The following is a 23,768-nucleotide window of genomic DNA, read 5'->3' as shown; positions in this document are numbered from 1 at the left end:
TGATGGGTTGGGACAGATTGGGGCAGAGAAATAATATGCAACATTACACTTGTAGCAGAGAGAGATTCTCTACTTATTGACCAGTCTCCTAGCAGGAGTGGGCTGCAGGAAGAAATCAGTCGGTCAGTCAATCATATTTACTAAGCGCTTACTGTATGCAGAGCACTGTACTAAGCACTTGGAAGAGTACAATATAACATTATAACAGACACATTTCTTGCCCACAACCAGTTTACATTCTAAAGGGTGAGACAGACATTAATATAAATGTATTACAGATATGTACATAAATGCTGTGGGGTGGGAAGAGAGATGAAAGAAGGAAGTAAGTTGGGGTGACACAGAAAGGAGAGGGAGAAAAGGAAAGGAGGACTTAGGGAAGGCTTCTTGGAGAAGATGTGCCTTCAATAAGGTGTGGAAGGAAGGGAGAGTAATTGTCTGTGGATATGAAGAGGGAGAGCTTTCTAGGCCAGTGGCAGGGTGAGGAGGAGAGGTCGACAGCAAGATCGACAAGATCAAGATACAGGGAGAAGGTTAGCATTAGAGTGGCAAAATGTGCAGGCTGGGTCGTAGGACAGGAAGAAGCAATGTGGCCTAGTGGAAAGAGCACGGGCCTGAGGGTCAGAGGACCTGGGTTCTAGTTCAGACTCTACCACCTGTCTCCCATGTAACCTTGGGCAAGTCTCTTAACTTCTCTGTGTCTCTGTTACCTCATCAACAAAATGGGGATTAAGACTGTGAGTCCACTGTGGGACAGGGACTATATCCAATTATCTTCTATCTATCCCAGTGTTTAGAACTGGTGCCTGACACATAGTAAGCACTTAACAAATACCATAAAAAGGGGTGGAGGGACTGGGGTCACTCCAGTTGCTCTCACCTGATTCCTGGTTTTCTCTTTGGTGTGAAGAGCCCTCAGGTGACTCACTATTTAACAACAGAAGAATGCATTCTGGAGGCTCGGTAACCTGGGGCGAGATGAACCATCATTTGGGAAAATAAAATGGAGAATCCCCATTTTCTCAGTGGCCCTAATGGCCTCATCCTCCAGCACCAGCTCTCACTGCTATTAACTGCCTTCTCATCATTAGTATTGATTATGCGCCTCTGTGCAAAGCCTCCTTCTCAGCCCTGGGGGATGTAACAGAGAAGAGGCTAATGGAGAGGTAAGCAAACAGATGATAAACATCAAATCTGATAAAGCTGGACTTGCAGAGATGCAAATAGGCACAAACAAATACCCTGGAGATGGGCAATATGTGTATATTTCCATCATTTGACTTAAGAATGCAAGCCTGGCTGAGGGGGAGGCCTGGCCTCTTGGAGGAGGTGACTTTTTAGAAGAGTCCTGAATCTTGCCTCTCAGCCCTTTCATATTCATTGACCCATCTGGAACTCCCTGCCCAGCAGCTTCTCCAAACTATATCCCTCCCCTTTTTCAAAGCACTCTTTAAAACTCACCCCCTCCAGGAAGCCTTCCCTGGTGAATCCCCCAATCTATTCATCAGTCACCTCAACACTCATGTACTTATCTATTTATTTATTTTCCAACTCATTCATTCACTTAGGCTTGTTATTTACATCTATCCTCAGGCTCTTTCAGCTAATAAATACCACTGATTGCACATTTGTGTTTTCTTGCCTATACCCTAAGCACTTTCTAGAGCACCTGTCCACAGTAAGCATCTTGTTCAGTCCCCTGCAAAGAGTGGCACCCAGAAAAGCCCCAGTAGGGGACCAGTATGGTGCTCTATATGGAACAGAAGCCCCATATAGCACAGAAGCTAATCACATAGCGGGCACTTAATACAATCCAATGATATTGGTGAAGAAAATCAGTAGTATTGAGTGCTTATTACTGGGTGCAGAAGCACTGAAATAAGCACTTGTTAGTAGACATGTTCTTTGCTCATAAGGAACCTAGAGGGGGAGATGGACATTAAAAAAAATAAATGGATTATGGATATGTACACAAGTGCTGTGGAATAGAGCATGGAGAGAATATCAAGTGTTTAAAGGTTCAGATCCAAGTGCATAAGTGACACAGAAGGAAGAGGGAGTTGGGGAAAAGACAACTTAATTGGGGAAGGCCCCTTGGAGGAGACGTGATTTTAATAAGGCTTTGAAGGAGGGGAGAGTGGTGGTCCATCGTATATGATTCCAGGTCAGAGGGAGGATGTTGGAAAGGGGTTGGCATCGAGATAGACAAGATCAAGGTACAGTGAGTAAGGTTGGTGTTAGAGGAGTGAAGTGCACAGAGTGGGCTGTAATAGGAGAGCAGAGAGGAAAGGTAGGAGAGGGTGAGCTGATTGAGTGCTTTAAAGTTGTTGGTAAGGGTTTCTGTTTGATATGGAGGTGGGTGGGCAACCACTGGAGGCTCTTGAGGATTGGGGAGACATGGACTGAAATTTCTTTTTTAAAAATATGATCCGGGGAGCAGAGTGAAGTAAGGACTGGAGTGGGGAGAGATAGGAGACAGGGAGGTCAGCAAGGAGGCTGATGCAATAGACAAGGCAGGATATCGTAAGTGCTTAGGCAGTGATCCGCCCTGAGTCCAGCAGTGCAGCCTGATACAGGATTGTGTCTGCTGGAGAGAAAACAGATTCAGGACAGACCCCATTCTTGGAGCGGTCAGTCCCAGGCCTGGTTTGGTGAGAAGGGCTAGGATAGGATAGAGGGCAGGCAGCAATGGTCAAACATGTCCACCTCGGTCTCCGTAATCCTTCAAGGGCCAGTGTTGGTCTGAAACTGACAGTCCTTCTAGAAGCCCTAGCCTTGGAAATGGGACCCTGTGGCTCATTTATCTGAGTTCCTTACCTGACTAGACTCTCCTAGACCAGATCCTTCACGCCCCGGTTTATGAGCTTCTCCTTAAAATATGAAGCTTTCAAATTCCCCTCCCGGGCTTCCCTTTAGGCGGTTTTGTCTATCTTGCATCCCATAAACATTTGCTTTCAATTACCCTATTGATTTCTCCCTCTCACGTTGCAGAAAGCCATTGCTTTCATTATTTAATTAAGGTAAAATTCCAACTCACATCATTAGATTTAAAAGCATAAGGACAGGGCAAACCAGTATACTAGATCGAATCCCAACCTTTCAACCTGAAAGCCAGAGGTCCTCGATTTATAAGGCTTCCAGGCTGGCATATTCCTAGATCTTTTCATTTAATCTTGCTGAGAAAGCATCAGTGCTGCAATATTTACCGAGAAAGATGAAGTATTCAATCTAAGTCATTCAGAGGCTCCAGAGTCAGCCACCGTAAGAGACCTGACTTGGGAGAAAGCCGGTCTGCTGTCTCGCTGATATGCGGAGTTCATACAAGGCCAAGTGGATTGTAAATGAAGTCAGGAGGCCTGGTGGCTCAGCCGAAGCATCTTGAAATGTACACTCACTGCACACACATGCACATATACCCACATGTGCACACTCACATATACATAAACTCACACAAAAACACATATCACTCTCTTTAAGATCACCAGTCTGAGACAGGATCTCAGTGTACGCTGCTCAAAGACTCTTTGAAAATTATTACTTCCTATAAGAACACCACACCATGAGTAATGCTATTCCTGAGATAACCTCATGGCCCACCCGGCCCAGGATTTTGTCTCCAACAAGAAGCTCAGGATACATGGAGGAACTGTGTGCTGTTCGCCCTCCTGGATATCCATCTTCATAGTTAGAGATGGGCCCTCTAACACCTTTAAGCCTCCTTTCTCTCAAACCAACTTTCTCTCCAAGAACCCAGAATAAACCACTCATCATATCCCTCTATTATCACCTACACTTCACTCTACCTGTCTCTCCGACTCTTTTTCTCTGTGTCCCTTGCTCCCTCACTGTCATGCTCTCTCTCGCTCTCTCCCCTGCTAATTCTGTGTCTCTCTCTGTCTTATTTTCTCTCTCATCAAACCCCAAGCCACTTCTCCCTGGATGAGCCCCACAGTTCTTCCAGCCCAGGATGATGTCTCTGACAGGAGAAGCAGGATACTGGAAAAAGCTATATGATGGTTGCACACCTTCCACCCACCCCGAGATGTCATCTCGCTCTGGGGATTTCTGCTAACGACCTCTTGAGGGGAATTTCCCTGAAATCCAGGCCTCACCAACCAGGTGCACCTCTTGCCACAATCAAGGCACCCTGTGTTGCTGAACTGGGTTGGGGAGGAGGCTGTAAACCTGATTTACCCAGCTGACCCTCTCTGTACCCAGGGCATGGCCCTGACTCAGACTGCTGGGGAAGTGTTATAAAGAGATCAGAGTGAGACCATGATGACCACTGTTTGCTGGGTCTATATTTGTGATTGTCTTGATCTTTGAGAAACAACGTGACTTAGTGGAAAGAGCACAGGCTTGGGAGTTAGAGGTCATGGGTTCTAATCTTAGCTACAGCACTTTTCAGCTGTGTGACTTTGGGCAAGTCACAACTTTTCTGTGCCTCAGTTACCTCATCTGTAAAATGGGGATTAAGACTGTGAGACCCATGTGGGACAAACTGATTACCTTGTATCTATCCCAGCTTTTAGAACAGTGCTTGGCACATATTAGGTGCTTAACAAATACCGTTATTAAAATTATTATTATTCTTTGCCATCAACTGGGCCTCCTCTCCCACACCAAACAAGGCACACAGCCCAAGAACTCTCCTGATGCAATATCCCGACCCCCCGATTTGGAACTCGAAACCAGCAACTCTTTCCCCCCCAGTCCACCAGGGCCCCTCAGCCCTAACCTGGGGTAATGGTCTCTCTCCAGCAAAATTGACTTAGATTCTGAAACAGAGTAGTACAGCTCCACTGTAATTAGGAGAGGGGTGACTGGGTGGGAAGAGAGAAGAGGATTAGTGGAGCAGGTAGAGAGGAAAGAAGATTCAGGGAGAAGACAGAGTTCTCAAGGTACCTGGGCTGACACTTTTTTGATAGAGAATATTTCCTGAGACATTTCCCCCAAGTGAAACCCATCTCTGTCTATCACAGCATCTAAACCTTTGGCAGCCTGGGACAGGCTAAAGCCCCTAGGGACAGGCCTTCCAGCCATCTCTGTCCTAAATATCCTTACCTGAGCGATCAGATCTGCCACTTCTGAATAACTCCGGCACCTTCGCACGCAGGAACGAGCCAAGAAGTCATCCACCAGCCTCACTCCAATGCTGTATCCCCTGTGAAAAAGCCGAACGGGATGGTTGGGTCTCTAGGGGTTTGCCTAAAACCCATGGACTAGTGGTCCATGCTGGGCTATTGGAGGGAAAGGGGAAAGATGTGGAGAAAGGGAAGAGTTGAAAGTGTCACACTCACTGTCCATTCTTAACCATGAGGGTGGGTGTCCAGGACAACCGACACAGATTTCCTCCAATTGCTGTGGTGTCCCTTTTGGGGACAAAGCCCAGGATGGGGTGGACCCAGTGAGGCTTCATTAGGGGAGATGAGTCCCTGGTCAGTGCCTTGATTAGAGAAACATTGCTCTGGGCCAGGGTTGGAGATAAGAACCACTGGAGAATGGCTGCAGCGACCAGAGCCGAGAGGGTCATCGCTTGGTCCGGCAGGGGTTGGACCAGAGGAGGAGGCAGTGATGGGGAGGGAGAGATGCAGGGCAGAATCAGCAGATGGTATTTAATAGGTACCTGCTGTGTGCCAAACTCTGCACTAAGCACTTGGGAAAGCACACTAAAGTTAGTAGTGCTCCTGCCTTCGAGGAGCTTGCTGCCTAATAGGAAACAGGCGAGAGGCTTAAGTGAAAGGAAACTAGTGCCCTTCCTACTGCTGCCTCACCAGGCATGAGAAGCATCCCCTCCACTATCTCTCCCTGCCTCCCGATAGCTGCCCTGAAAGTGCTGCCAACTGAAGGGAATGCGTCTACCAACTCTGTTATATTGAACTCTCCCAAGCGCTTAGGACAGTGCTCTGCAGACAGTAAGTGCTCAATAAATACAACCAATTGATTGATTGGGGGAGAGTCAGTCCCTCCTTTAACAGAGGTCTATTTCCTGGCTGGATTCTGAGCACACTCCCCGGAGGCTCACAATGGGCAAGATGCTTCAAGTCCGGCACCTAGCATCCTCCTGCCAGTCCTCCGACCTCTGGCCTGAACAGAAGGGTTTCCTCCAGAGGCAAGCTGGAAGGTGACAGGTAGCAGGAAAGAGACATTTTGGCCAAGCTCGGAAATGCCTCCGGACCCATGTCCAGGGATGCAGGACTCTCAGTCCCGGCACTGGCCACAACAGGGGATGTCGGGATGCGGGGACACTGACCAATTGCTCGACCCTCTCAGGGCCCGGACCACGGTCCAGCCTGACCAGCAAGCCGTGAAATAAAGATTCATCGACAGAACTTCCTTCCCCACAGGGCTGAATATTTCATCAACATCTAGTGCGGGCTTTTCCTCCAACACCTCTTTAGCTGCCAACCCAAGGAGAGCTCAGGGAGGAGCTTGCTCCAGGCACTTTAATCCTCCCTTCTGCAGCAGTCACCCTAACAACCCCAGTCACATCCAGGGTACTGTCACCGTAGCTTCTCTCACCAAGGTCTTTCCCATCTGATCATCAAGGTCTGATCATCCCCCTCTCTTCTTTTACACTGTGGATCCCCAAGGAGCCAGACCCCGGACCTCCCTCATTGCCTCTGTACCACATCCCAGCACTCAACCCAGCATCCTGGGCATTAAAAGCACATAGCAAAGGACAGCAGCAAAGGACGACAGTGGCCCCAAAAGCAAATTCATCATGTTCATTTGGCCATATCGATCTCATGACCAAGTTTTGCCCTGTCTGGTTTCTAGTTGATGGCCCAATTCAGAAGGTTGTGTATAGTGGCTAGAGCACTAGGAGTCAGAAGGTCATGGGTTCCACTCCCCGTTCTGCCCCTTGTCTGCTGTGTGATGTTGGTCAAGTCACTTCACTTCTCTGGGCCTCAGTTCCCTCATCTGTAAAATGGAGATTAAGAGTGTGAGCCCTATGTGGGACATGGACTGTGTCCAAACTGACTACCTTGTATCAATCCCAGGGCTTAGAACGGTGCTTGGCACATAGTAAGTACTTAACAAGTACCGTAATAATAATAATAATAATTTTACTTGTTTGATGGTTTGTTTTGTTTTTGTAAGAGAGTTAGGTGACATTTCTGATTCTGAAAGCCCTTGGCTATGGCCCATTTCAAAACCAAAGCGATGTGGGCTTTTGTAACTCTTACTTTGGGGTCAGGGAACCGTCCTCATGAAAGCCTAGAGGGAGGAGCCCCAAATCCATCCACCTCCCCCCCTCCACCATATGGCCAGGACAGACGGCCCCTCCATTCCTGGGGGGGAAGAGGGGTCAGACTAGACTGCTGCGCCCACCCAACCAAGGGAGGGCTGACCATGGAGGTTCATAGGGCCTGAGAGCTCCATGGTCCCAGCAGTGCCACAAGGGGCCTGTGGAGCGCTTAGTACAGTGCTTTGGACACAGTAAGTGCTCAATAATTGAATGAATGGCAGGAACCGACGGCATCTGCCACTTACATCCTGTCCAGATACTGATTGACGTCTTCATCCTTCTCGAAATCCTTGCACAGCTGGGCCACCAGGGCTCCGTAAGTGAGAACAAAGAGGTCTCTGCTCTGCGAGCCAAAGAGACAGCACTGGGTTAGCTCTGGGAGTCTCGGAACAACATGCCGAGAACACAAGCAGACCTGACCCAATCCCATCCAGGCTGTCTCATTCATTCATTCATTCATTCATTCATTCATTCGTATTTATTGAGCGCTTACTATGTGCACAGCACTTTACTAAGTGCTTGGAATGTACAAATCCACAATAGATAGAGACAATCCCTGCCCAATGACTGGCTCACAGTCTAAACGGGGGAGGCAGAAAGCAAAGCAACAGAACAAAACAAAACAAGATAACATCACCAAGATAAATAGAATCATGGAGATAGACACCTCATTAACAAAATAAACAGGGTAATAAATAATATATACAAATTAGCACAGTGCTGAGAGGAGGGGAAGGGGAAACAGGAGGGGAGGAGGAGCAGAGGGGAAGGGGGGGCTATTCAATCATATTTATTGAGCGCTTACTGTGTGCAGAGCACTGTACTAAGTGCTTGGAAAGTACAATTCAGCAACAAATAGTTCCTTCACCAGTCCCCTGGGGGGGAATCGTGTGCTGGTCGCCCTCCTGGACATCCACCCTCACGGCTAGGGACGGGCCATCCAACACTCCCAACTCTCCCTGACTTTCTGTCCAGTGACCCAGCATGGACTCCTCATTTACTGATCTCTGCAGACCCCTGGGTTCCTCCTGGGTGCTCAGGTGGCTGGTCCTGGTGGGTTTATTGAAAGAAACACCACCCTTTCTTGGAGGACCTGCTTAATCATTTCACGCTCAGAATCATGGCCATGAGCCACCTTCATCATTCTCTCCCAGATCCTCCTAAAGGTTCATAGTAAGAGGAAAAGGCACACACCCCGAACTAATAAAATTTTTCTTTCCCTCCCTGCAGGGAAAAGGAGTTATCCTCTAATGCCACGGAACCATCTGTTGCTTTCAGGCTCAGAACATTACTGCAGAATAACGATTCTTTAATCATTTCCTATCTCAGCCACACATGCTCATGCATAAGCACACACCCCCCCACACTCACACAAACACAAAATCGTGGGTAGAAAAAACATGGACACGGTGTCCGAAATCTTACTATTTTATGGTTTTCTTGTCTTCTGTTAGCTGATTGAGACATGGCCCTTGAGCACCGTGGCTGTGAACATCAATTTCTTTTTCCTCTCGCCCCGCAAACCCTGCCGGTCTCAAACCCGTCCCTCTCTTTGAAGTCTGCTCCTACCCTTTTTCCGGGGGCAGCTCGGAATCAGAATCTTGAGGGTGGGAAAGACCACTCCCTGCATTAGCCCTCGCATCAGAATTTCTGCTCCACCCTTCTGGAAGGGTTAGTCTCCACACAAACACCACACACATACACGCACGCACGCACACACAAGCCTGTGTGAAGCGAGAGACAGAGCGATGGCCCCCGGGAATCCCAGAGTGGTGTTTTGTTCTCCAGCCAAGAATTTTCTTTATTTCCCCCCCTTTTTGAATAACAAACAGAAACTTTCCTGGGCCAAGAGAGAGCGAAAAGCTGGCTTCCGATAATCTCCGTATTGATCCCTGGATAAATTAGAGACACGTCTCCCCTTCCTCGTCCCCAATGGATAAATACAGGCCCTTCAGCCTGGTTTCAAATGAGGAAAGCCATCCTGCCCAGCCTTTTTTTTAATGGTGTTTGTTGAGCGCTTACTGTGAGGCAGGCACTGTACTAAACCCTGGGGTAGATACAAGCTAATCAGGTTGGACACAGTCCCTGTCCCACATGGGGCTCATAGTCTTAATCCCCATTTTACAGATGAGGTAATTGAGGCACAAAGAAGCCAAGTGACTTGCCTAAGGTCACTCCGCAGACAAGTGGCAGAGCCAAGATTAGAAACCAGACCCTTCTGACTCTCAGACCCATGCTCTTTTTACTGGGTCACGCTGCATATCTTGCACGAAGTGCTATTTGTTAGGTTGAAAAATAATGTCTCTGGGAACTAGGAGGTGGAGGGAGCGACATCAGTCTGAAGGCCTCTCTTTAGCCCCTTCCCCCAACTCTAAAGTTTGCATGACCCTCTGGGTGCCTTGATATTTTGAAGCATCTTCGTTCCTGCTCGGAAGCGGCTCTGAGTGGTGGAGTTGGGGTCTGGAAGACAACTGAGCTTTGTACAGATGAATCACCCAAGACGACGCCAGCAGAGCCAAACAGCCCCCAGCCCTTCTGAGCACTCTGTTCTCCCCGTAGGTGACCAGCGCTGGCCGCCGCCTCTTTATTGACGCCGCATCCCCGGTGTTTCAAGTTCAAACTCGAGGCACTGTCATCCTGGACAGCTGGAAGACGCAAGGGGATCAAAGCTCTTCCTGAAATAGAAGCGGCAAATTCAGCCCGAGAAAGTCGCTGTTAATTGCTTCCTGCTCCTGCTCATTAACGCTGCTGGCTTTGGCCTGAATTGGATGTGAAGGAGATTCATTCATTCATTCAATAGTATTTATTGAGCGCTTACTATGTGCAGAGCACTGTACTAAGCGCTTGGGATGAACAAGTGGGCAACAGATAGAGACAGTCCCTGCCGTTTGACGGGCTTACAGTCTAATCGGGGGAGACGGACAGACAAGAACAATGGCAATAAATAGAGTCGAGGGGAAGAGCATCTCGTAAAAACAATGGCAACTAAATAGAATCGAGGCGATGTACAATTCATTAACAAAATAAATAGGGTAACGAAAATATATACAGTTGAGCGGACGAGTACAGTGCTGTGGGGATGGGAAGGGAGAGGTGGAGGAGCAGAGGGAAAAGGGGAAAAAGAGGGTTAAGCTGCGGAGAGGTAAAGGGGGGATGGCAGAGGGAGTAGAGGGAGAAGAGGAGCTCAGTCTGGGAACGCCTCTTGGAGGAGGTGAGTTTTAAGTAGGGTTTTGAAGAGGGAAAGAGAATCAGTTTGGCGGAGGTGAGGAGGGAGGGCGTTCCGGGACTGCGGGAGGACGTGGCCCGGGGGTCGACGGCGGGATGGGCGAGACCGAGGGACGGTGAGGAGGTGGGCGGCGGAGGAGCGGAGTGTGCGGGGTGGGCGGTAGAAAGAGAGAAGGGAGGAGAGGTAGGAAGGGGCAAGGTGATGGAGAGCCTCGAAGCCTAGAGTGAGGAGTTTTTGTTTGGAGCGGAGGTCGATAGGCAACCACTGGAGTTGTTTAAGAAGGGGAGTGACACGCCCAGATCGTTTCTGCAGGAAGATGAGCCGGGCAGCGGAGTGAAGAATAGACTGGAGCGGGGCGAGAGAGGAGGAAGGGAGGTCAGAGAGAAGGCTGACACAGTCGTCTAGCCGGTATATAACGAGAGCCCGTAACAGTAAGGTAGTCGTTTGGGTGGAAAGGAAAGGGCGGATCTTGGAGATCGGAGAGACCCCTACCTATGGGGTGGACTTGGCGATGCTGGTGGGCAAGGCCCATCCTCTGTTGGCAAGGAAGGGTGACTGTAAGCTGGGTGTGGGAAGGGAATGCATCCATCGCACCCCCAGGAACATCAGGCTTAGAAGACAACCAGAACTGGCCCAGACCCATCCATCCTGCAAGATCATCGGTTCCCTGGGAGGAATCGTGTGCTGGTCGCCCTCCTGGACATCCACCCTCATGGCTAGGGATGGGCCATCCAACACTCCCAACTCTCCCCTTTCACCCCTGACTTTCCATCCAGTGAATCAGCATGGATCCCTTGTCTGTGGATCTATTCAAATCACCCTGTGACTGAGTCAGTCCCCCTGGGATTCACTCAATCAATCACTCAATCACTCAGAGCACTGTATTAAGTGTTTGGGAGAGTACAATGTAACAAGAAATGGACACATTCCCTGCTCATAGTCTGGAGGAGGAAACAGACATTTATATAAATATATAAATTACAGTTATTTACGTAAGTGCTGTGTGGCTGGGAGGGGGATGAATAAAGGGAGCAAATCAGGGAGACACAGAAGTGAATGGTAAAAAAGGAAAGGAGGCCTTAGTTAGGGAAGGCCTCTTGGAGGAGATGTGCCTTACTGAAGAATAATTAATTGTCTGTAGAATATGAGGAGGAAGGGCGTTCCAGGTCAGAGGCAGGATGTGAACTAGAGATCAGAGGCGAGATAGACGAGATTGAGGGATAGTAGGAAGATTAACATTAGTGGAGCAAAGTGTGTGGACTGGGGTGTAGTAGAATAGCTAGATGAGGTAGGAGGGGACAAGGTGATTGAGTGCTGTTATATTGTACTCTACCAAACGCTTAGTATAGTGCTTTGCACACAGTAATTGCTCAATTAATACAATTAATTGATTGGCAGGCGAATCCAGCATCTTCTGTTGGCCTTCTGTTTCCTGCTCGCTATGGACAGGGAACGTATTGACCAACTCTGCTCTATTGTACTCTCCCAAGTGCTTAGTACAGAGTTCTGCACGCAGTAAGCACTTAATAAATATGATTGACTGATTGACTGATTAATCGATTGGTCCTGTTGGTGAGGACGGGTGAGGCTGGCGCCCTTTGTTGGAGAGGGCATGGCTGTTGGCGTCCCAGGGTCGCCGTCGCCTACGGAACTTTCCTTAGGAGTCTGGACCTGCCTGGGGGCCTGGGGTCTCTCTCTCTCATAATCATCAACCAGGGGCTGATTAGTAAGATTGTACCTTAGTAGTTCAGATACATTCCTATTTTTAGAGGACCTATCCAAGTAGCACATTAGGAAAGATTAAAATAAATGTAAGACATATTGAAGGTAAAATTAAAGTTAAATGTCAAACAATAATTAGTATTTCATCGCAACAGCTTCTGCTAAGAAAATGTTCAGATGAATGCGGCGTAGGGTGATGTAGGACAGGACGTGAACAGCGGGCGGTGGGGTCCGGAGGGCCTGATCTGTCCCGGTTGCCTGCTGGGGAGACAAATTAATGAATCAATGAATCAATCAAAGGTCTTTATTGAGGGTTGACTGTGTAGTGGGAACTACACTAAGTGCTCGGGAGAGAACAATACAATAGAGTTGGCAATAATAATGATGTCTGTGGTACTTGTCAAACGCTTACTATATGCCTTACACTGTTCTAAGCGTTAAGGTATAAGCTATTCTGGTTGGACACGGTCCCTGTCCCACATGGGGCTCACAGTCTTAATCCCCACTTCACAGATGAGGTAACTGAGGCACAGAGAAGTGAAGTGACTTGACCCAGGTCAGACATACGAAGCAAGTGGCAGAGCGGCATTAGAACTCAGGTCCTTCTGACTCCCAAGTATGTGCTCTATCCATTAGACCACGTTGCTTCATAGACACATTCCCTGTCTATTAGGCCACGTTGCTTCGTAGGCACATTCCCTGTCTATAGGAGCTGACAGTCTAGCGGGAAGACCCTGCTGGCAGGTGGCTAGTAGCCCTTGGCTGGAGGCATCCTCCAGCAATCAAGCTTCCGGCCCAGCCCCTAGGCTACTGCGAGCCCCTGCTATCATTCAATTGCATTTATTGAGCACTTGCTTTGTGCAGAGCTCTATATCTGCCCTTGGCTGCCAATGTGGGTCTTCTTGCGGGGGTTGTGGGTCGGGGAGGTCTCCAGACAGAGCCAGGCAAGGGCCTGGGTGTCACCCCAAGCTTCTCCTCTCCCAAGTGAGGGGTTGAGGCCAAGACCCAGTTAGTGGTCATTCACCCACCCCTGCCCAGATCCCCCCACTGTGCCCTGCCCTAATTTGAAAGTCCACAGACCCAGGAAGGATTCCATTCACCCAGCTGCAGATGGACTAATTGCTGAACCTGAACCAAGCACACTCACACCCAACCCCTAGCAGCTGCCAGAAATAATAATAATAATAATGTTGGTATTTGTTAACACTTACTATATGCAGAGCACTGTTCTAAGTGCTGGGGTAGATACAGGGTAATCAGGTTGTCCCATGTGAGGCTCACAGTCTTAATCCCCATTTTACAGATGAGGGAACTGAGGCACAGAGAAGTCAAGTGACTTGCCCACAGTCACACAGCTGACAAGTGGCAGAGCCGGAATTCAAACCCGTGACCTTTGATTCCCAAGCCTGGGCTCTTTCCACTGAGCCATGCTGCTTCTCATAGAAAGAGAAGGTGGTGGGGGAGAGAAAGGATGAGAGCCACCTGCCTCTGCCCCGTCCTTCAGTCTCCACTTTTTATTCATTCAGTCATATTTATTAAGTACTTAATGTGTGCAAAGCACTGTTCTAAGCACTTGGGAAAGTACAGTACAGTAATCAAAAATGACAATCCCTGCCCACAAAGAGTTCACAAGCTAGAGACGGTAGACAGGCATCAGTATAAATAAATGGACATCAACATAAATAAATAAAATTACAGATATACACATAAAGGCTGAGGGGAAGACCAAAGGGAGCAAGTCTGGGCAAAGCATAAGGGAGCAGGAGATGAGGAAAACTCGGGCTTAGTCTGGGAAGGCCTCTTGGAAGAGATATGACTTCAGTACGGCTTTGAAGCTGGGGAGAGTAATTGTCTGGCAGATTTGAGGAGGGAGGGTGTTCCATGCCAGAGGTAGGATGTGGGCCAGGGGTGGGTTATAGAGGGGGCAAGGTGATGTAGTGCTTTAAAGCCACTTTCCATGGAGACTTGCATCAAGGGCAGCTGCTCACTCCCTTTCTCCTCCGCAGCTTCCTTCCTTTCCCCCTTGGATGCGGGTTCCCGTGGGCCTGAGTGGGGGGCTACACTGATGCCGGAACTGCTAGCAGAGAGTGACCCCTGTCTCTGCCCCCGGCCCCTGTTCCTGGGTCCACCAGCAGCCCTACACGCCCGGGGTGTTTGATGTGGTCTAGACAAGCCTCGGCCCCTGGCTGCCCGTGAGAGTCAACGGGCATATCATTCTGTGCACTACCGCTTGGCTGATTCCCAGGGGGCTGGAGGTGTTCCAGATAAACCGAATGGACTTGGGGGGCGTGGAGGAGGGGGACGAGAGTGTGTCTTTTCCTAATGACTAAAGTCCAACAGTGAAAATCCCATTTTTCTAGGCATTGCTACTGTAGACGGCCACCATTAAATCAATCAGACGCCTTGAGCCAGATCTAATTAACCCTTCAGACTGTAAGATTCTCGGAAGGCAGAGACTCTGTCTTTTACTCCTACTGTGTACTTCCAAGGCTCTCATAAGCTCTTTGCACCATATAGGTTCTCTATGTGGGGTTCTGTAGATACCTAGGACAATGTCCTGCCCAGTAAATACTCTGCTCAACTAATCGATAGCATTTAATGAGTGTGTACCATGTGCAGAGCACTGTGCTGTGCATTTGGGAGAGTATAGTGGAGAGTATAGTGGAGAGTATAGTGGAGAGTATAGTGGAGAGCATCTGCTGCTGCTGATGACGATGTTAATGATGATGATGACAACAATAAGGATGACAGTGATGGCCAAGAGTAACCACCTCATTGATAAGTCCAGGGAAAGGGTTATTTGCCACCTGCACCCTTCCTGCAGCCACTCTGGGTCCTCAATCCTTTGAGGCACCAGAGTCTTTGAAACCGACATTGCCTTTCTGAGGAACCAAAGCCAGTCCCTTCAGCCACGGTGCCATTGGCTTCCAACCCTTTCTCCTCCAATCCACCCATCTTGTTTTCTCTTCCTTCAGTTTAAAGGGCTGGAAATACAATGAGTAAAGCCTTTCCCAGGCAAGGCTCTCCAAAGCAGAGATTTGGCACGTGAACCCCTTCCTAGCAGCCTCCCCCTCTCCCCCCCACCGCCACCATTATGCTCTTCTCCTGCCTGCCCCTGGCCTGGCTGCTCCTACAGAAAGAGGGAGAGCACAGCAGCCACAGCAGCAGCAGCAGCAGCAGGGCCCTCTCTGAGAAGAAAGCATTCTCACTGGTTACTTGACCCAACCAGTCCAACCAGTAATGACCTATAAAAAGGGCTCCGGCCGGGAAAGCTCCCAACTCTCAGGGGTTGCCAGCTCTCGCCATGATGAACTCTTGCTGGGGGAGGATGGTGTCATCCCTGCAGGGCAGCGGGACCTTCATCAACACCTTGATCGGGGTGCTGACCGTGGCCGGCCAGCAGCTCTTCTCCCGCTTCACCTTCGCCTGTCCGTGCCAGGCAGGCAAGAACCTCTACTACGGCTCGGCCTTCCTAGCTGTGCCCGCCCTGATCCTGCTGATCATCGGCTATGCGCTGAGGACTCAGACTTGGAGGATGATCACCGACCCGTCCTGCAGGTGTCCGGTGCGGCGGCTACAGCGTCCGGGCTCCCTGCACCGCCAGCTGGCCTGCCTGGTCTGCATCAGCATCACCGGGCGGGCGCTGGTGGCCCCGCTGACATGGCTGGCGGTCACGCTGCTTACTGGTACCTACTACGAGTGCGCGGCGAGCGAGTGGGCCTCAGTGGACCATTACCGGGAGTTTGACGACATCAGCCCTGAGGAGCGCAGGGACATACTGGCTGGATTTCCGTGCGGTGGCTCCATCCCTGCCAAAATGACCCTGGTCAGGGAGGAGGTGATGCTACAGCTCAGGTACCACTCTCAGGTGAGTCTTCACACTCTTCTCCCGCAGCCGGTCCCACCACTCCCTTTCTCCAGCTGGTCAAGCCAACGCCTGCCCACCTGCCCCCAACCCTGTTAGCCTCCTGGGGAAAGAGGAAGCGCACCCCGGACCTGCTTCTGGACCCAGGAGATGGCAGAGCTGTGGGGAGGAATGAGCCCTATCCACTGGGGAGCTATCACTTCTGTTCTCATTTTCCACTCACCTGCCCAATCAGGCTCCTGCCTGCAGCTGAAGAAACGGACCCAAGAGTTCAGCATCCACATATCCAACTTGCCTTAAGCCAGCCCCTTCTCTTATCCCCTTCCTATCTCATCCCACAACATCAGGCAGATGCACTGTCCTCTTCCCCTCTTCCTCTCTTTGACTTTCTCACACCCTCCCCACATGCATCTCATAACCTACCCCCAAAACCAAACTGCCCTCTTTTCCTTTTAATACTTCTTTGCTGGAAAATGTCTCCAGATCATGCTTCCCCCTCCCCCCCCGCCCTTTGCTAGCTCGTCTCTCCTGCAGGCTCAGGTCCTTATTATTATGGTTAGTGACAATAATAATCAGTGGTATTTATTGAGCACTTTTTGTGTGCAGAGCACTGTACTAAGTGTTTGAGAGAGTAGATGAGTGTGATATTTCCAAATCCAATAGCTCAATCCTAATCCTCCTCAACTTCTCTGCCTTTGACAATGGGGACCACCCCCTTCTGGAAATAATATCTAACCTTGGCTTCACACTGACACTGCCTTCTGCTGATTTTCCTTCTATCTCTCTGGCTGCTTCTTCTTAATCTCTGTCACAGGTTCCTCCTCTGCCTCCCTCCTTCTAACAGTGGGAGTGACTCAAAGTTCTGTTCTCGGTACCCTTCTATTCTTTATCTACACTAACTCCCTTGGAACACTCATTCACCCCCATGACTTCAACTTCCAATTCTACTCAGATGATTCCTAAATCTACCACTCCAGCCAGGACTTCCTTCCTCTGCTGACTTGCATTTCCTCCTGCTTTCAGGACCTTGCTAGCTGGATATCCCTCAGATACCTCAAACTAAATAAAATTCCTCATCTTTGACCTAAACCTTGTCTTCCCCTTGTTTTTCCCATCATTGTAGACAACATCACTATCCTCCCCATCTTACAAGACCTTACCTTTGGCGTTATTTTTGAGTCATCTCTCTCATTCAACCTATATAGTTAAACCATCACCAAATCATGTCGATTTTACCTTCACAATGTCTCTAGAGTCTTTCCTTTCCTATCCAGCCAAATGTTTCTATACCGATCCAAGTACTAATCATATCCCACTCTGACTATTGATCAACTTCTTTTCTGACCTCCCTTCCTCCTGTCTTTCCCCTCTCTGGTTCATACTTGACTCTGCTGTTTGAATCATTTTTCTAAAAAACCATTCAGCTCTTTCTTCTCACCCCTCAGGAATCTTTAATCATTGCTCATCCACTTCCGCATCAAACAGAAACTTCTTAGGACTGGTTTTAAGGCACTCAGTCATGTCTCTCTCTTCTATCTTACCTCTCTGATCTCCTACTATAACCTACCCCGCACACTCTGCTCTTCTAAAGCCAGCCTTCTCGCTACCTCTTGTTCTCATCTATCTCGCTAGTGACCTCTTGGTCAAGTCCTCCCTCTGGCCTGGAATTCCCTTCTGCTTCGTATCCAACAGACCACCACTCTCCGTATCTTCAAAACCCTTCTAAAATCACATCTTCTCCAAGAGGCCTTCCCTGACTAAACCCTCATTTCCCCTACCCACCTTCCCCTTTTTGTCACTTAAGCACTTGGATCTGTACCCCTTAAGCACTTGTTACTCACCCTTCCCTCAGTCCTACAACACTTATGTACATATGCCTACACTTTGCCATTTCTGCTATATGTAATTTATTTTAATGTCTCTCTCCCCCTAGACTGTAAGCTCCTTGTGGGCAGGGGTTATGTCTGTCAACGCTGTTGTATTGTACTTTCCAAGCAGTTGGTACAGTGCTGTGCATACAGTGAGTGCTCAATAAATACCATTGATTGATAGATTTGTTTAGTGTTTACTATGTGCTAGGCACTATCATAAACACTGAGGTAGATACAATATAAGTAGATCCAACATGATCTCTGTCACATGTGGTGTTCACAGTCTAAGAGTAAGGGAGAACCCTGAATTTAAAGATGAGGCAACTGAGGCACAGAGAAGTTAAACACTTCCCCAAGCACACACAACTTGCTTGAAATGGTTCTTCAACTATCATTTCTGCTACAGTCAGGCCAGTTTTCTCCCTTTCCCCAGAGAAGGTAGACAGAGTTTCCTCTGTTGCCCATCCTTCACCACATCTGGCCCCAACAGGCATGGACCCAGCTTTCCTGATGAAGGTTGCCTCAGGGCTTCTCCAGGTCCTAGTTCAGTCCATAGAGCTCCCAGCCGCACTTAAAGCAGGACAGACCCTCTAAAGGCAAGCTCAATCGAGGAGGATCTCCTTCCCATCCCAGAGATATGCCTGTTTGTCCCAAGTAATTTCAGAGCAGAATGTGGAGACCAAACCGGGGATTCTGCAGTTCAGGTGTCCATTCTGGTGGCCTGCAGGCAGGTTGGGGGCTCAGATGGTCCAAGTCTCCCAAAGTTTCTAGTTTGGAAAACAGGGGAAATTGATCAAAGAAAACAAAAATACTTTCCTCCCTACGTTCCTAGCCCAAAGCAGATCAGAGGGGTGAGGGGGGATGGGGGTGGTGGAAATGCTGGAAAGCTACGCAAACCATTTTTGCTGTTGAAAATGACACTTGCTGTGGTACGTTTGTGGAAGAGTGTCTCTTTAGTGTTTGGAGGGTGAATGAGATTCACAAATCTGCCCATCCTCCATGTGCTCAAGCCAAAGGCTTGAGCAAAGAGGCCACTGCCAGCCACCGAATCAGCCCCTTTCAGGCCCTGTTCAGGTAAAAGACGACTTTCCACCTATTTACCCCTTGCTTATTGACTTTCAATTTATTCATTTATGCCAGCAGTGCCAACTCCATGGGGGCAATTGGGACCAAGCCCCTGGGCTCCCAGCTATGGAGGCAAAACAGCCATTCAGTGGTATTTCTAGAGAGCAGAGCACTGTACTAAGCATTTGGGAGAGTACAACATAATTAGTAGACATGATCCCTGACCTCAAGAAGCTTACAATCTATCATAATGTTGTCAAGCACTGTCCTAAATAGTGAGGTAGATACAGTACAATCAGATCAGACAAAGTCTCTGCCCCACATGAAGCTTACAGCCTAAGAGAAAGGGAGAACAGGTATTGAATCCCCTTTTTACAGATGAGGAAACCGGGACACAGAGAAATTAAGTGGCAGAGAAACAGCATGGTCTAGCAAATAGAGAACAGGGCTGGGAGTCAGAAGGACCTAGGTTCTAATCCTGGCTCAGCTACATGTCTGCTGTGTGACCTTGGGCAAGTCATTTAACTTCTCAGCTACCTCAGCTGTGAAATGGGGACTAAGAGTGTGAGCCCCATGTGTGACAGCGACTGTGTTTGACTGGATTTGCTTGCATCCACCCCAGTGCTTAGTACAATGCCTGGCACATAGTAAGCATTTAACAGATGCCACAGATATTAATTATTAGTATTAGTCTTATAGCCCAAAATCACACATTAGGCAAATGGTGGAGCCAGGATTAGAATCCAGGTCTGCTGATTTCTAGTCTTGATTCCACTTGGCCACACTGCCATTATTTCTGGGCTCAAGTTGAGGTTCAGCTCGGGGCTCAGGCAAATTCAATCATTCAATTGTATTTATTGAGTGCTTACTGTGTGCAAAGCACCGTACTGAGCACTTGGGAGAGTATACTATAATAGTAAACAGACAAGCCATGTGTTTCTGGGCTTCCTCACCCTGCATCTCCGATCAGACCTGAGAACTTCCAGGTGAGGCTGGAAAGGGTCCAGATTTGGTGTTTCTCATGGCCTGTTATTGCTGTCCAGCCTGCCTGTCCCTTCTCAGTCCTATCTCATTAACCCCCCAAGCCTCAACAAGTCTGCTTCCTTTTCCTTCTCATCCCTACAGTGCACAATTTGACTCCTGTGGTTGGGTTTTCCATATTTATTTTCTCCTACCCAACTGGTATCTTCCCCTTTAGATTATATGCTTCTCTAGAGGCAGAGATCACATCTCCTCCTTCACTCCGTCCTACAAGTGCAGAGTACAACACTTAGCACTCAGAAAGCCAAGTGGGTGTCCAGCACAGTGCCATGCCCACAGTAAGTATGCAGTACGATGGTGTCCAGCATGGCACTGTCTGCAGTTGGCATCCAGCCCGGCGTTCCGCACCGGGCATGCTGTTGGTGAACCTGTGACCCTCTGTGACCTCCTGCATGTTTTCCAGATGTACGGCTGGATCCTGGTCATGGCTGCCAGCATCACAGTCTTCCTGTCCTATTGCCTGGTGAGGTACTGCTCTCCACTGTCCTCACGGCAGCACCATTACTGGGACAGCCTGGCCCGGAATGAGCAAGAACTGTTCCAGGAGGCAGCCGAGCAGCACGCCCGCATCCTCGTGTCACAGCGCATCAAGAACTTCTTTGGTTTCGTGCCCGGGAGCCAGACCATCCAGCAGATCCGCATCCCAACAGGCAGGGACTGGAGGGAGATCGCGGGACTCAGCCTCGTGGGCATGGCAGACCATGGGCATGGGCCCTACTGCTACCTGGGAGGCAGGGATGATGACTGCGAGGAAGGAAAGGCAGCTGGCATCGAGCTGACTCCCTGACTGCATCACTGTGGGCTCTGGGACTCCCGGCTCGCTCACCCCGGGCCTCCAAACAGACCTGACAGGATGTGAGCGGGACCGGACACACCCACCATCGAGACTTTCCCACCTTTTAGCTCAGTGCGCCTTCTGCCCCTCTCCTGCCCCATCCCACTAGCCCCTGACCCCAGAACAGCTCATTCCACCAGTTGTATTTATTGAGCTCTTACTGTGAGCACTGTACTATGTGTTTGGGAGAGTATATGATAACAGAGCTGGTAAATACAATCCCTGCCCACAAGCAGTTTACAGTCTTGTTGGGGAGACAGACATTAAAATAAATTATAGTTAGGTAGAAGTAGCAGAGAACAAAAATTTGTATATAAGTCCTCTGGGGGTGGGGGGAAGGTGAGTATCAAAATGCTTAGGGAATTCAAACTGAAGTGCATAGATGATGCAGGAGCATGGAGAATAGAGTGGGAAGATGAGAGGTTAGTTAGGGAAGTCTTCCTGGAGGAGATATGATTTTAGTAAGTTTTTGAAGATAAGGAGAAAGTGACTCTGCACTCCAGGATGATCAAGACCTTCTAGAAGTTCATGCAAGTGTTTCTGGGAACTTCATTGACAGGAAAACTAAAATTCTCAGAGCAATTGATATTTTGTGGCTACTTTGAGTGTCCTAGGACCTCAGTTCTCAGAAACACTTTCAATCTTTCCCAACTCATCCCTGGAGGAAACAGAGGGGTAATGCAGTATTTTCAGGATGGGGTGTCCTGTTTTCACTTTTCCCCACTCACTCCCCTTCACATTCAGAGTTCACCTCACGTTGGCTGAGTCACCAAACAATGTCACACTGCTACCATCTGCTTCTGCCAGAGTGTGTTGGCTTTATTGGGTCCCCTTACGGGATATTTCGCCTCAAAACATTTTGGTCTATTTTACATTTTCCAGTTACTCAGCCAGCTGGCCATCCCTGACTTTTTGCTTCTCCTTGATCTGTAGCCGGTTGAATCTGCTGAGCCTGATTTCCAATTTGGTTCCTACTCTCAAGCTTCTGGACTAAGCTAAGCTCCTCCTATTCCAGAGTCATTTCCCGCTACAAAGCTCTCTTAATTTCCTTGAGGCTTTTCCACTGACCTGGCTTTTGTGACTATTAAATAGCAACAACAACAATAATAATAATAATAATAATTAGGGCATTTGTTAAATGTTATGTGCCAAACACTGTTCTAAGCACTGGGATAGATACAAGGTAGGCAAGATGGACATAGTCCCTGTCCCACGAAAGGGGGCTCACAGTCTTAGCCCCCATTTTATAGATGAGGTAACTGAGGCACAGAGAAGTGAAGTGATTTGCCCAATGTCACACAGCAGACAAATGGCGGAACTGGGATTAGAACCCAAGTCCTGATACCCAGGCCGTTGCTCTATCCTTTAGACCATGTTGCTTCTTCTTATAGGTTCCCTGTGCCTGATCTTGGGAGGGGCCCAGCATCTAGCCTGGCTGTGGGGGAAACCAGGACCTTACCCCACCCATTCCCAGTCCTCCAAACGTCTGATCTTGCCCCTTCCTGCCCTTTCACCCTAGGGTGTCAGGACAGACTGGCATGTTTGCACTGTGATGCTTAATCAGATGAAATCTTTCAAGATGATCTGATAAACGAGCTGATTATATTGTCTCCTGATCGATTGTCTTGTAGTTTAAATTACAGGTAACTGGATCTTGCGAATGGGGATGGTGCCCTGGAAGAGGGAGGCCGGAATTTCCGGGATCCTGGGCAGCCTCTCCCCACAGTGAAATGAAGCTGGGTTGGGTGCCCAGGGTCCGTTCCTCTGGAGCTGATCCCTGCAGCAGGGCAGTGGGGATGGAGTCTCTGGTGGGCAGTTTCCTCTGCTAGGGACTCATTCATTCAGTCGTATTTATTAAGCACTTACTGCGTGCAAAGCGCTTTGGGAGAGTACAACAAACAGACACATTCTCTGCCCATAACGAGTTCACAGCCTAGAACGGGAGACAGACATTAATATAAACAAATAAGCAAATAAATACATAAATAAATAAATGAATAAATAAATTTTAGATATATACATGTATACTGTGGGAATGGGTGGGAGGATGAATGAAGAAAGCAAGTCAGGGTGATGCAGAAGGGAGTTGGAGAAGAGGAGTCAGGGAAGGCTTCTTGGAAGAGATGGGCCTTCAGTAAGGCTTTGAAGTGAGGTAGAGCAATTATCTGTCTGATATGAGGAGGGAGAGTGTTCCAGGCCAGAGTTAGGAGGTGGGCAAGAGGTTGGCGGAGAGTCAGACGAGATGTAGGTACACTGAGAAAGTTGGCATTAGAGGAGCCAAGTGTGTGGGCTGGGTTGTAGTAGGAGAATAATGAGATGAGGTAGGAGGGGGCAAGGTGATTGAGTGCTTTAAAGCCAATGGTGAGGAGTTTTTGTTTGATGCGGAAGTGGATGGGCAACCACTGAGATGGATGCATTCATGGTTCCTCTGGAGCTGACTGGAGAGCGGACTGAGGAACGGACCAGGGAGCCGACTGAGGAATGGAGCTGGGAGTGGACCAGGGGTCAGGTACCCGACCTCAAGACCTCTTACCCAGGTCAGTTCCCCAGAGCTGCCCCCCAACTCTGAAACAAGGGGATGGAATCTCTGGGGTCACAAGTAGCTTTCCTCCGGAGCTGACCGGGGAGCGGATACTTTACTCTCCCAAGTGCTTAGTACAGTGCTCTGCACACTGGAAGCACTCAATAAATATGATTAAATGAATGAATGAAAGGGTTGGGAGCCAGGCCAGTGACAGATTGCGTCATATGAATGGCAGATGTCAATCGTAGGGGACGCAGTGCTGAGTTGGGCTGTAATTCAATCCCTTCTACTAGGGATTGTTAGATTTGATTAGATGCCCCAACTCATTCATAATCAAACCAAATGCCTCTTGTGCAAATCACATCCC

The 23,768-nt window shown here is 48.9% G+C and overlaps 2 protein-coding genes across 2 annotated transcripts in view; one reads left to right on the top strand and one right to left on the bottom strand.

Moving 5' to 3' along the window:
• Positions 1-15,155, bottom strand: part of TRAPPC3L (trafficking protein particle complex subunit 3L) — a 28,826-nt gene extending 13,671 nt beyond the window's left edge. Inside the window, exons 1-4 of the mRNA XM_039914598.1 lie at positions 15,008-15,155; positions 9,821-9,927; positions 7,498-7,595; positions 5,065-5,164 (exon numbers count right to left, since the gene is read on the bottom strand). Of these exons, the coding sequence (XP_039770532.1) occupies positions 5,065-5,164; positions 7,498-7,595; positions 9,821-9,927; positions 15,008-15,155 (453 nt within the window). The remainder of the gene's footprint in view (positions 1-5,064; positions 5,165-7,497; positions 7,596-9,820; positions 9,928-15,007) is intronic.
• Positions 15,156-15,507: 352 nt separating this feature from the next.
• Positions 15,508-20,977, top strand: CALHM4 (calcium homeostasis modulator family member 4). The gene is made up of 2 exons (XM_029058712.2): positions 15,508-16,068; positions 20,446-20,977. Exons 1-2 carry the CDS (start codon positions 15,508-15,510, stop codon positions 20,827-20,829), a joined length of 945 nt encoding a protein of 314 aa, XP_028914545.1. The 3' UTR covers positions 20,830-20,977.
• The last annotated feature ends 2,791 nt before the right edge of the window (positions 20,978-23,768 follow it).

Source organism: Ornithorhynchus anatinus, chromosome 2 (genome assembly GCF_004115215.2).
Source record: "Ornithorhynchus anatinus isolate Pmale09 chromosome 2, mOrnAna1.pri.v4, whole genome shotgun sequence".
Taxonomy (NCBI): Eukaryota; Metazoa; Chordata; class Mammalia; order Monotremata; family Ornithorhynchidae; genus Ornithorhynchus; species Ornithorhynchus anatinus.
Note: the sequence above shows the minus strand (reverse complement) of the source record. Positions and strands in the feature narration are given on the sequence as shown.